This window comes from Ammospiza caudacuta, chromosome 3, assembly GCF_027887145.1.
Source record: "Ammospiza caudacuta isolate bAmmCau1 chromosome 3, bAmmCau1.pri, whole genome shotgun sequence".
NCBI lineage: Eukaryota > Metazoa > Chordata > Aves > Passeriformes > Passerellidae > Ammospiza > Ammospiza caudacuta.
The window spans coordinates 5,365,651-5,378,138 of record NC_080595.1 but is presented as its reverse complement, the minus strand read 5'-3'; the positions used below and the strand labels follow the sequence as shown (position 1 = coordinate 5,378,138).

The following is a 12,488-nucleotide window of genomic DNA, read 5'->3' as shown; positions in this document are numbered from 1 at the left end:
TCTCTGTGGACAGGAATCTCAGGATTGTTAAATCTGTGTAGCATGTTTAAGTTGCCTTATGTAGGTGCTTACTTAAAGGCCACACGGCTGAACCAGGTGAGAAGGTTCCTGTGCTCCAGAGGGCAGTGCCAGGGTCTGCTGCCATTCCCAAGGCTTGAGTGTTGGTGGCAACCACACAAATTCCCCCCTCTCCCAATTTCCTGGGTGAGCCTGCTGACATCTGCTCGGTCATTATGAAGATGAGCACGGGGCACCTCCTGACCACTGTGAGCATTAACAAGAATTACACTCCCAGCATCTCACCCGAGCTGTAAAATTTATCTTTCATTATAGAGAGAAGTAAATCACAGCTTTGTAATCTGGCTGCCCCCAGTTATATTTACAGCCATGAGGTTCTACAGGGAGCAGTGCCCTCTCCATCCTTTTCCTCCTTTTTCATGGAAGAATGCTGCTGTGAATGCTGTCACTGAAAAGAAAAAGTTACAAGAGCTTCCTCCTAGAATCAGTTCAATTTAGCTTCATCACACTAGTGCAAAGAACATATTGCAGCGATGTGGTGGCCTGTTTTTCTGGCTTTTATTAATCCAGAAACCTTAATGATGAACAACATTTGTGTCATTGTCTACACAAATTTAATTTGTTTATGCAGTAGTTCAGTTAATCCTGCAATCTGCTTTTCTCAAATGAGGACAGATAATGGAGACACCGTTCTTTACAGGTCTTCAGGCTTTTAAATTCTGATAAAATCAGGATTCTTCACTGGGTCTTGCCACAGCTCTGAATTAAGCCACTTTAAATGTAATTACTGGAGCTGGCTGTACATCAGGAACATCCATTAAAAGAATTGATTGACCATGCTGTTACAAGGAGGCATTTTATGAACAAACGATCATGATGGGTCCAGAACTGTAATTTATAAAGGCAAAAAAGCAGGTAAATACTTTATTAGTGGTTAATGAGAGGTTCACAAGATAACTAAATTTCTTCTTTTTTACCCAGCTACTTCAGGGAACCTTGGTCCTTGGCCATCTATCACGATCGGTTTATTGATCTGCAGAAGGAACTGCACCAAATGCTGATGTCAGAAGAGGTAAGAAAAATGACTGGCGAGTGCATTTTATTATTTAGGCAATTTGTTGGTGTTGGTCACTTTGATTTCTGCTCCCATCTGTATCCTGAAGCTTTATGTTTCTGTTTACCTCTCTCTTCGGGGAAGCCAGAGCAGACTGTGTACCTCACAGGGGCGTCACCATGTACAGCACAGCGTTCAGTTTTCTGCTTTGGGTGTATTCTCAAATCTGCCAGTGCAACTCAAACTTGCTTTGTTGTCCATGACTGCATTTTTGCATTATAGCTGCAATTTTGTACAAGTGGAATCAGGAGCCTGGCTTGTCCATGTATCCCCCTTGGGTTTAGGGGTGTTCCCTAACAGGAATATGCTATGGGCCATCCTACACCTCTCTCAGCTGAGCCTTGGGTAGGTTTTTCAACACCTACCCACAGGGAATGGCTTTCGTAGTCCAAAGGGTGAAAGCAACTGGCTTTTTCAGTGATAACTAGATTTCCTGAATAAGGGTGGAATTAAAATGTTTGCTAATGCTGTTTTACAGCTTTGGCCCCAGCACCATAACAGAGGCATAAAGCCTCAGGAGCCAGGAACTGCCTGCCCAAAATCCAGAGTCACTGTGCTCCATGGGGAGAACTAATAACAGCAGCAGGTGCCAGGCAGCCCCCAGAGCTGCCTTCCCCACCTCCTGAGGAACTTCTGGCTGATCCCAAACAGAATTTATGGTCTGATTTTGGTGCTTCCAGCCCAGTACCCGGGACCAGTTCACCCTGTCCCTGCTCACACTGCTCTGCCTTTGTTTAACCCCATGTGGTTCCAGATGGTGGCACTGGGTTTTAAACATGTGCTCACTGAGTTTTTAACTGTGCAGAAAATGAATGGAATTGAGTGTAAATGGAGGCAGGGTGGCAGGAGGAAGTGGAGCCCATAGCCCATCTATCTCCAGAGCCCAACGCTGCTGTATCCCAGCTGCAGCCATGTGTGCTCAGCCCTGCCTTGTCCCCAAAGGGCTCAGAGCTATTTGCCTCCTGTTGTCCTGACCCAGAAAGGGCCTTGGTGCAGTTTAATTTGGGTTCTCTTGGAAGACCTCTATAAAAGAGTGCAAAATTAAGTTCTGTGCAGAATGAGGGGCCTGATGTGAAGTATTTTTCTTGCCATCATTCAAACGTATTTATCATGCTTTTAGTGTGAACAGCTTGGGAGAGAGGGAATTTGTGCCCTACAAATGAAGGACTTGCTTGCCTTACCCTTTGTGGCAGCAGTCCTGACACAGAGAGCCTCCTTGCAAAGCCTGGAAGCAGCTCTGTGTGAGTCAGGATTCCTATGGACATAGGTGATGATTTCATTCATTTCCATCTGAATGAAAATTTGGCATTTTGGACTTTTATTCTTTTTTTCACTGTGATTTTAACTATATTTGCTAAATGTTACAATTTATGTTTTCATTGGGTGTTCCTTCTGGGCACATTCCCAGATCCAGAGCTGGTACCATGTGCTCTTGGAATATCTCTTAAATGCCTCAGGACTGGTTGTATTTCTGTATGAAGTAAGAGACCTACTGTCATTGCCTCCTGATGCTCATATTCTAGCTCATTTCAGCATGCAGAAAAATTACTAATGAAGTGCAAAAATGAGGGAGAGAGATGTTTAAGAGCTGTGGGCATAAATGCACAGAAGTCAGATATTTCTGATTAGTTTCCAGAGAAAGTGGAAAGTGAAAAAAGAGAAAATGTCCTGCTCTGGGGATAATATTTACAGAAATATTTGCTAATCGAAGCACTAACTGCACAGACACAGAAAAGCCAGTTATGTTCTGGGCCGGGCTGTGCATTTAGCCTGTGTTGAAATTGTCACCCGAGGCTGCCCTGGCAGCGCGGGGCTCTGGCAGGGCCGCTGGCACGGGCCGTGTTTACCCCTCGGGGATCGCAGCCATGTGTTTGTGGCAGCCCCGGCGATGCAAACATGCAGATGGCAGGGCTGGGCTGGGGGCTGCACCTCCATCAGCTGCTGGATGCTGCCTGCCGCACGCCCTGGGCACACGGGCCGTGCCAGAGCTACCGGAGCAGCGCTTGTGGTCCGTCAGCAATCATGGCCCGGTGCTCTGGCTGCAGCTGGGCCGGGCTGAGGCTCGGGTAAAAGCAGCCGCAGTAAATATAGGGAGGGCATGTGGGGGGCGAGGGGAAGTGTGGAATTCCTCTGGCAAAACCCCTCTGACAGGGGTTCCGCACGGGTTTGCTCCACGCAACCCTTGCACCTGTGGCTGGTTATTTGTGAGGGAGAGGTGAACAAACAGTCGAGCACCACCGGCCCCAGGGTGTACTCAGTGTGAGCCCCATTCCACACCCCACTGCTGCCTGTATCCTAACCCCGACATGTTTTCAGGCCGTGTTGGGACCTCGCTGCCGTGTACCCCGAGTCCCGTTTGTCTGACAGACAGCTCTGTCCTGCAGGTGCCCGGGCAGCTGCCTAGGCTGAAAGCCGGCCGGCCATCGCTTCGGGAACCCGTCCTGCGCTACCTGCGGCACCACCGCGCCCAGCTGCCCATGTACGCCCCGACCGATCCCTACAGAGTGCTCCCGCCTGCAGGTAAGAGACAGACGGCAGGGGGGGTCTCGGTGCGCAGCCCCGTCGGTGTAGGGGAGTCTCGGTTCGCAGCCCCGTCGGTGCAGGGCAGTCTCGGTTCGCAGCCCCGTCGGTGCAGGGGAGTCTCGGTGCGCAGCCCCGTCGGTGCAGGGGAGTCTCGGTTCGCAGCCCCGTCGGTGCAGGGGAGTCTCGGTTCGCAGCCCCGTCGGTGCAGGGGAGTCTCGGTTCGCAGCCCCGTCGGTGCAGGGCAGTCTCGGTTCGCAGCCCGGCGGGGAGGCGGCGGCGGCGCGTGCCCGCGGGGCCGCAGCTGTATGCTAATGCGCCGCGAGCCGCCCGCCCCGCCCCGCCGCGCCGCACGCCTGTCCCACCCGGGCGGGCGGGGGCGGCCCCTCGAAGCCCCCCTCCCTCCCTGCCTGCCTGCCTGCCCCGCCGCCTGTCCCGGCCCGCCGGGGGGTGTCCGGGGGAGCGGCGGCCCCCGCGCCCCCCCGCCCGCCGCCCTTTGTGCCGAGGGTCGCGCAGCTTTATGCTAATGACGCGCACAAAGGCGCGCGCGGGGGGGCCCCGCTCGCTCGCGTGCCGCCCGCGTGCCTCGCGCCCCCCACAAAGGGCCCGGCGGGGGGCGGGGAGGGCGCTGCCCGCACGCGCCCCCGGCCTGGCGGCGGCTCCGCTCCCCCCCCGCCCCTCATCCCCCGGTCCCGCCACCTGCGGGGCGGCCCCGCGACCCCCCGCGCGCAGCCCCGCGCCGCCGCGGACAAAGGGCTGCGGGAGCGGGGCCGCGGCCCGGGGCTCTGCCCGCCGCGGCTGCACCTGCCGCATCCTCGGCCGCTCCGGGCGTGTTTGCTTGGGCACCTACCCCTCTGCCCGTTCCCCATCGCACCTCGTACCCGACGCGCAGCGCTTCGGGCCGGAACCGAGCGCCGCTGCCGCCATCCCTGCGTGTACCGGGAACCGGGCCTGACCCGTTAGGGTTAGAGTAACAGGTTCGGTTACCAGCGGGCCGGGGCTGTGGCTCCGCCTGCCCCGACCCCGCAGCAGCGCGGAGTTGTTCCGTTCGCAGGTTTGCCGGCTCGGCCGGGCCCTGGTGACCCGTTCGTTTTTCCTCCCGCTCGGACAGACCCGTCTCTGGCCACCTGCTGCCGCCGCTGGGCAGCACCCCCGGCGGGCAGCCCCGCTCCCCTCTGTGCCGCCGCCACAAGCGCCACTTTCGCCTCCTCATGCGCCGAACTCCCCTCTCCCCGCAGCCCGCAAACAGTCGGCCCGCCGGGAGCGGACAGCGCTCCGTGCCGAGCCTGCCGGCGGCGCGGCCCGGGCTGGCGGGCGGCCCGAGAGCACCACCCGGTGCCGGCCCCGCTGCCGGCGCGGGGGGCGGCACACAAAGGCCGCGCGTGCCGGGCGGGCGGGGGCGGGGCCGGGCGTGTGCCGGTCCGGGCTCAGGTGCGGCCGCGCCGCCGCCGCCGCCGCTGATTGGCCCGTCCCGCCGCCGCCGGCCCGAACAATGGCCCCGGCTCGCTTAAAGGCGGCGGCGGCGGCCGCGCCGCGGGCAGAGCTAGCAGCCTCCGTCGTGGCCGCCGCCGGCCCGGAGCCGGCGCGAAGATGCCCCGGGGCTTCCTGGTGAAGCGCAGCCGGCGGCCCACCCCCGTGTCCTACCGGGCGCGCTGCTGCCGCGAAGCCGCCGCCGGCCCGCCGCTCCCCGCCGGCGCCGCTCCGCCGCCCGCCTGCCCCGCCGCTCCGCCGCCCCTGCCGCGGGACTCGCCGCCGCCGGTGCCGTTCGGGACGCCCGATGCCGCCGTGCAGGCGCTGTACAGCCCCACGCGGCCCGTCAGCAAGGACAAGTACCTGGAGCGCGGCTTCAGCCTGGGCTCGCCCGTCTCCGCCGAGTCCTTCCCCGCGCCGGCCGTGCCCGGCACCATGGACCCGATCCTCTTCGCCCCGGCTGACCTCAAGCTCTGGGCCGCTGCCGGCCACGCCGAGCCGCCCGCCGCCCACCCCGGCCCCGGCGGAGTCCCCGCGCCGCCCGCCCCGGCCGCGCCGCCCGCCTCGGGCCGCCCGCTGCCCGCCAAGCGCCCGCAGGGTGCCTCCGAACCCGGGCGGCAGAAGGCCCCGTCGGGCAAGAAGACGAAGGCGATCCGCAAGCTGACCTTCGAGGACGAAGTGACCACCTCGCCCGTGCTGGGGCTGCGCATCAAGGAGGGCCCGGTGGAGGTGCCGGCCAAGGCGCGGGGCGGCTGCGCCCGCCCGCTGGGCGAGTTCATCTGCCAGCTCTGCAAGGAGGAGTACGGGGACCCCTTCGCGCTGGCGCAGCACCGCTGCTCCCGCATCGTCCGGGTGGAGTACCGCTGCCCCGAGTGCGACAAGGTCTTCTCCTGCCCCGCCAACCTCGCCTCCCACCGCCGCTGGCACAAACCGCGTCCGCCCGCCACCAAGAGCGGCCCCGAGGCGGCCCGGGCACCGGCCGCGGGCCCGGGCACGGCCCCGGCGGAGGAGACGCCGAAGGAGGCGAGCGGTGGCAGCGGCAGCGAGCGGGACACGCCGAGCCCCGGCGGAGCCTCGGAGGCGGGCTCCGAGGAGGGGCTCTTCGAGTGTCCCCGCTGTGCCAAGCGGTTCCGCCGGCAAGCCTACCTGCGCAAGCACCTGGTGGGGCACGCTGCACCGGCACCCACGGCGGCCCCGGTACCCGCACCGGCCCCGGAGCCCAGCGCCGAGGAGCTGCCCGCCGCCGAGTGCCGCCTGTGCCCCGTGTGCGGGGAGACCTTCCCCAGCAAGAGCAGCCAGGAGCGGCACCTGCGCCTCCTGCACGCCGCCCAGGTCTTCCCCTGCAAGTACTGCCCGGCCACCTTCTACAGCTCTCCCGGCCTCACCCGGCACATCAACAAGTGCCACCCCTCGGAGAACCGGCAGGTCATCCTGCTCCAGGTGCCGCTGCGCCCTGCCTGCTGAGCCGCCCGTGCCTTCCCCGCCGCCCCGCGCTGCTCCCCCGGGGCCGCCACACGATTAGCTTTAATACGGCTTGTGACCTGCTGGAATCTGGCTTTACACTTACCTTCCCGGGGTCTCTCTCTTCTTTTTTTCTTTTTTCTTTTTTTTTTTTTTTTTTTTTTTGTTCCTTTGCTCTGTTTTTTATCGATGTGAACAGATCAAACTGCTTGAGAGAAACAAGCGTTTCCTTTAGTGTAGCCACAAATGCCTTGACTCTGCTGTTGATGGTCTCCAGAAAATGCTGTAGAAACTGCCTTAACTGTGACATGCCAACTTTGTTTCTGTTCGTTTGCCCTTTCTAAGGTAGCTCATGAGTTGTCTATCTGTATATGTTGGTTTGATTAATTATGTTATTTATTCGTTATTTATTTATATTAATTATGAAGATTGATATTATTTGATTGCAGATATTCTAATGCGCTTTTTTGTCTCCCCACCTGCCATTTCACTGTGCGTTTTAGAAGATCTTTTTTTCTTAAGGGATCTGCTAAAAAGGTTTTAACTTTTATACCTAGAATAACACATGATCTTAACCATTTTATCCCGTGCAACCAACAGCTCTTACTTTTAGATGCAATCTCTTTTTCTACACACATTATTTTCTTAACTGTTAGCTATTTATAGAGTGCTTCGATAGAACTGTTTCAACTGTATAATTATTTACTATTCGAATAAAATATTTTCAAATTCAAGCACGCCCCCACCCCTGCTGCTTCTCCCTGCCGGGCTGGCCCTGGGGGCTTGGGGAGGATGGGGTGGAGGGGACTGGCACCCGGCTCTGCACTGCAGCTGGCAGGGTGCCTCCATAGGCACCAGCCTGCTCCGTGCCCTTTGATGAGATTAATTAAAAAGGAATTAAAGGGAGGAGAAGAGCAGGGTGCAGCGTGGCTGCTCTGGGGGAAGGCTGCCCTCTGAGCAAAGGGGTCCCCTGGCCGTGGGCTGGAGCCCCAGCCCTGCCCCTGCTCTCTTTGGGCACAGCCTGCCCTGTGCTCTGCTGCTGGGGAGAGCTGCCAGGTGCCTTCCCTGAAGGTGTTGCAGGGAAAGCTCGAGGAGAGGCAGCACCTGTAAGCGCAGAACTTGTAGCAATCCCTGCCGAGGAGGGCTGTGCTGGCTGCTGGGTGTGCTCAGCACTGAGGTGTGGGGCTCGGCAGAGCAGCATCACCCTGCCTTGGCCATGAGCTGTGGAGCTGGGGCAAGGAAGGCCAGGCATTTCTCTGCTTCTTGGCAGGGCTGGAGCCAGCTCCTGCCTGGTCCTCTGTGCCCTGCAGCAGCCTTTGGTAACTGTATGTATAGATATATACAGATCTATGCAGATAGATCCATCTCCAGGGCTTGCGTTTGTGTGTGGGAATCTTGATGGGTTTGGTCAGAATTGTAAAATCTGTGTAAGCGGGGAAGGTGCATGCTGGGTTTGTGAAACCCCTCTCACAGTCAGGTGTTGTTTGCACCTATAGGATCTCCCCCTTTGCCAGCAGGAGCAGGTACAGTGTGAACTTCACAGCATGCAAATCTGCTTGGCAGCCCCAGGAGCAAATCCCTGCTCCCAAACTGCTGTGTGAAGGGCCAGAGGGCTGTGAGGGCTTGGTGTGGGCATAGAGGCTGCAATGCTTTGAGGCTTTGGCTCCCTGGAAGAGGTTTCCAGCCTGTTCCTGCCATCCTCTCTCCCCTAAAGACTCCTAACCCTGATTCACTGTGGGAAAGGCAGGTGGTGGAGCTTCCTGGAGGAAAGTTTCCCAGAACAGGCTGAGTATTTTGTGATAAAGCAAAGCTTGTGGAGAAAGAGCATCTTTCTAGAGAAATATTTGTTTGGGGTTTTGGGGATTTTTTGGTTGGTTTTTGGGGTTTTCTTGAACAGTACCAGTGTATGGGTATGCTCCTAGGAAACCGACTCGGTAGTACCAGGGCTGACTTCAGACCTAGGCAATGCTGTGGTTTTAGCTGTAAATCAATACACTGTAAAAGAGCTCAGCCAGGGAGATGCAGGCAGCAAAGCCTGCCTGGCAAGAGGTGCAGCTTTGCCTCTCCTGGCGTCCCTGGCCTTGGAAAGCCCCAGATCCTGGGCTGCTGCAGACGGTGCTGCAGCTGTCCGTGGAGCGGGCTCTCTGCTCCCCGAGGGGACTTTGCCAGCACACATGGCTGTCCTCTCAGGCCACTGGACACCATTTCCTGACCATGCCCAGCACTTCCTCCAGAGAAGCCTAATGGCTGCATCCACACTGTCACAGCAGTGTCCCTGCTGAAATCTGTGCTCAATCCCTGTGGCAGCAGCAGGCCCCAAAACAACAGCTTCATACTGCTGTCCATTTCCTGATAGTCAGATAAATCCACGTCTCTCCTGATAAGAATCAGCTGAAATTTCTGAGGGCCAGAATTCCCCAGGTTTTTTGAACTGTGTATGTAACCTATGGCACTGATGTGTTTCATCTCCTGCTGAGCAGAAAGGGTGATTAGTGGAGACTCCTGTGTTAGGGAGGAGTAAGGAGAGGTGACAGTGAAGTATGCTGGAAATGGCTCTGTTCACAAACATCCTGTAAAAGGGATGGAATTACCTTTTGACATCTGCAGCAACCTGGGCAGAGCTGCTGTGCTTTGTGTCTGCAGCCTTTCTCCCCTCATCTGCACCGCTGGGTCCTTGTGAGGCCGAGCCCTGACTGCCCAAGGGGTTTCTGGAGAGGTTCCTGGTGTGGGTGAGCCCTGATGGCCTGAGGAGTTTCTGGAGAGGTTCCTGGTGAAGGTGAGCCCCGATAGCCTGAGGAGTTTCTGGAGAGGTTCCTGGTGAGGGTGAGCCCCGATGGCCTGAGGAGTTTCTGGAGAGGTTCCTGGTGAAGGTGAGCCCCAACCCAAGGGGTTTTGCAGGGAGCCATCAGCGTTCTGTTTTGCATCTCATGCCACCTGGCAGTGAAGGGCATTGTACCTCGATGACAGGTTACAAAGCCTCCCACTCACACCAGTATCCTTTGGGCTGTGTTTTGGGGATGGATCTGTCTTTGCCCCTCAGCAGTTCCTGCCTTGCCCTGTCCCACTGCCCAGGCCCCCAGCACTGGGCCTCTCTCCTGCTGTGTGTCTGTGAAGTTCCAAGGCCACTGTGGCTGGGTGGCTGTCCCAGGGGCCGAGCAGTGTGTCTGAGCCCAGAGTGCTCTCAGTGCAGACCCTGGGAATGCAGGTGTTGCCTGCTGGGTGCCACGTCCCGGCCACCTGGCAGCATGGCCGGCCAGCGCTGCGCAAACAAAGCCTCCTGCCGTCAGCTAACAAATCAACTGCTGATGGCTCTCAGTGCATCCAGCAGGAACAGGTCTGGGCACCATGGAAAACACTGATCCTGCCCCAAATATGACGCAGTGGAGGCAGCTGGCGCAGAGGTTGCTCATGCTCTGTGCATTCAGGCAGAGGGGTTTGCCTGCTGTGCTGGAGCTTTCCTCCTCTCTGAGCACACTGAGAGCCAAATGTGTGGTGTGGGACCGAGTGTTGTGAGCACAGGGAAAGGGAGATTGGATAGAGGAACCTGCAGGGTCCTGAAAATACAGCATGGACACCATCCCTGCCCCAGGGGCTCAGAGGTGCTGGGGACCTGGGGCAAGCTGCTCTTGCCCTGCTTTTGCTCCTGCCCACAGGGGAAGACTCTCTGGAGGATGCTTGTCCCCAGGGAAGGTTTTTACAGGTTTTGGTACCAACACCACTGTCCCTCGTAGCCATCAGTGCAGTAAGGCATCTGTCAGCTGCCTTGCTGGATGCACTCACTTGGAAACACAGCTCAGGGTTTTGGGGGGCCCTGCCCAGCACCTCCTGGTCTGTTTCTGGGGTGGGCAGCTGGGAGGTAGCCATGGGATTGGGGCAAGCCTGGAAACAGGACAAACATTGGCTTTTGCCTTGGGTTTCACTCTTCCTCGCGCAACACAAGCCTGTTTGAAAAAAGGTGTTGCTGTTGATGAGCTGGGAAATGGCTCATGGAGTCACAGGTGTTTCTCTGGGGTGTGCCATGCCTGCAGGGTGCTGCAGGGTGCTGTGGTGTCAGTGCCAACGCACCTCCTGCCCATTGCTCCCAGGTCAGAAGTGCTGGGTTGTGGTGAGTGTTTTAGGCTGGGTCAGCAGTTCCCTGAAGCACCCAGGCATCTCCCCTCGGTGAAGGATCTGGGTTTGCAGGTGCATCCTTGCAAATGGCATTAAACACCTCAGATCCTTCCGTGCAGGTAAGAAGCCTCATTGGGGCTATAAATGATTTAAATAAAATGTCATTTACAGTCCACATACAAAGATCTGCCTCTGGCAACATTAATCGTTGAGATGGGACATGCCAAGTGTGGGCTGTCCACACTGGACACCGCCAGGCTTGGTTCTTAGCTGTGCCATTGGATCCACGTGCTGGGCTGCCCCCAGTGCTGATGTGACCGTGCTGTTCTCTCCTCAGCAGGCAGCCAGGGACTGAAGCTGGACAAAGATGGGCACAGTGGCAGCGGCCGGAGCCCCACACCGGCACAGGAGCCCTCCTAGGACACGGTAATTGGGACATTATTTGCAGCAGCCAGGCCCAGCTAAACCACCTGTTCCTCTTTAAAAAGATCCACTGTTTTTAAGCTCTAATAAAGCCCCCTCGCAGCTCTGAAGGCGAGGGCATGCCCGGCCCGGCCTGTTCCTGCCTGGCTCTTGTGCTGTACGGCTCTGCTGAGGCTTTCAGCCTTCCTTAGGGAATGGGGAAGGTGAGTGACACGGAGGATTTAACCAGAGCAAAGGAGCATGGTTCAGCTGCAGGTTAAATCAGGTTCTGCTTTCTCAGGGTATGGGACCATGGTGTTTTTACTGGCTCATTTCTACAGTTTTTTAGGGGGAAATTACCTATAGTGAATTATCAGTCCAATGACAAATGTGAGGAAAATGATATACAGTTGAGGGTGTCTGAGTTGGGACATTTTGGTTTAGTTACACACACACAGAAGAAAATCAGAATTAATTACATAGAATAAATTATATTTTGCATTTGCCCCTGGATCCTTGGAAGTGTCCAAGGCCAGGCTGGATGGGGCTTGGAGAACCTGGGATAGTGGAAGGTGTCCCTGCCCATGGTAAGGGTGGAATCAGATGAGCTTTATTGTGCCCTTCCAACCCAAACTATTCTAGGATTCTGTGATAAAATAAATGTTAAAAATATATTCTTTTTATAGCAGTATATTCAATATAAATGATTTATATAAGTAAACTTCAGAATATGTAGGTAATAACACAGGTAATAATAATAGGTAATTTGTAGGTAATGTAATAATATATTACATGTAATAATATATTACACTATGTATAAATGTAATATTCTATTACATGTATTATATAAAAGCATATTATATTATACAATGGATACTAATATATGTCTGTTATATATTGCCACTTAGACAATGCATATTAAATGTATTATTTACAGTACATAATGTCATCTATGCATTATACATAATTACTGATACAGTACCAATGTTGATGTAATTAAACAATCTTGTCTGACAGGAGGTTTTGTCAGCTCTGCAGCCAGGATTTGTGTGCTGTGCAGGACAGAGTGTAGGTGTGCACACCTGGCATATCCACTATACATACATGAGAGTCATGGTCTGAATAAATGTTATTTGATCTCTGTAGTGCACTGAATACTCCATGGTGCACATCATAAATGTGCTAAATATTACATCTTCATTATATCATGTTATATAGAATCCATACATTGCTGATATGATTTATATGATTTTCTTATATACATTTTAAAGAAAAGTATACTGCATGTATTTACACACAGTATTACAGTTGGCAAAGTAATGTTATAGTTTTTGCCATTATATGTTCATATAGCTGAAATATATCCCAGGGATGTGTGCATATGTAGATATAC

The 12,488-nt window shown here is 55.6% G+C and overlaps 2 protein-coding genes across 2 annotated transcripts in view; both read left to right on the top strand.

Annotated features, from left to right (window-relative positions):
- Positions 1-11,113, top strand: part of CFAP61 (cilia and flagella associated protein 61) — an 86,222-nt gene extending 75,109 nt beyond the window's left edge. The window contains exons 24-26 of the mRNA XM_058802222.1: positions 1,000-1,090; positions 3,517-3,652; positions 11,031-11,113. Of these exons, the coding sequence (XP_058658205.1) occupies positions 1,000-1,090; positions 3,517-3,652; positions 11,031-11,113 (310 nt within the window). The remainder of the gene's footprint in view (positions 1-999; positions 1,091-3,516; positions 3,653-11,030) is intronic.
- Positions 5,145-6,586, top strand: INSM1 (INSM transcriptional repressor 1). Its single transcript, XM_058802223.1, is given in 2 exon segments — positions 5,145-5,193; positions 5,196-6,586. Coding segments are annotated over 2 exon segments (1,440 nt in total).
- Positions 11,114-12,488: the final 1,375 nt, after the last annotated feature.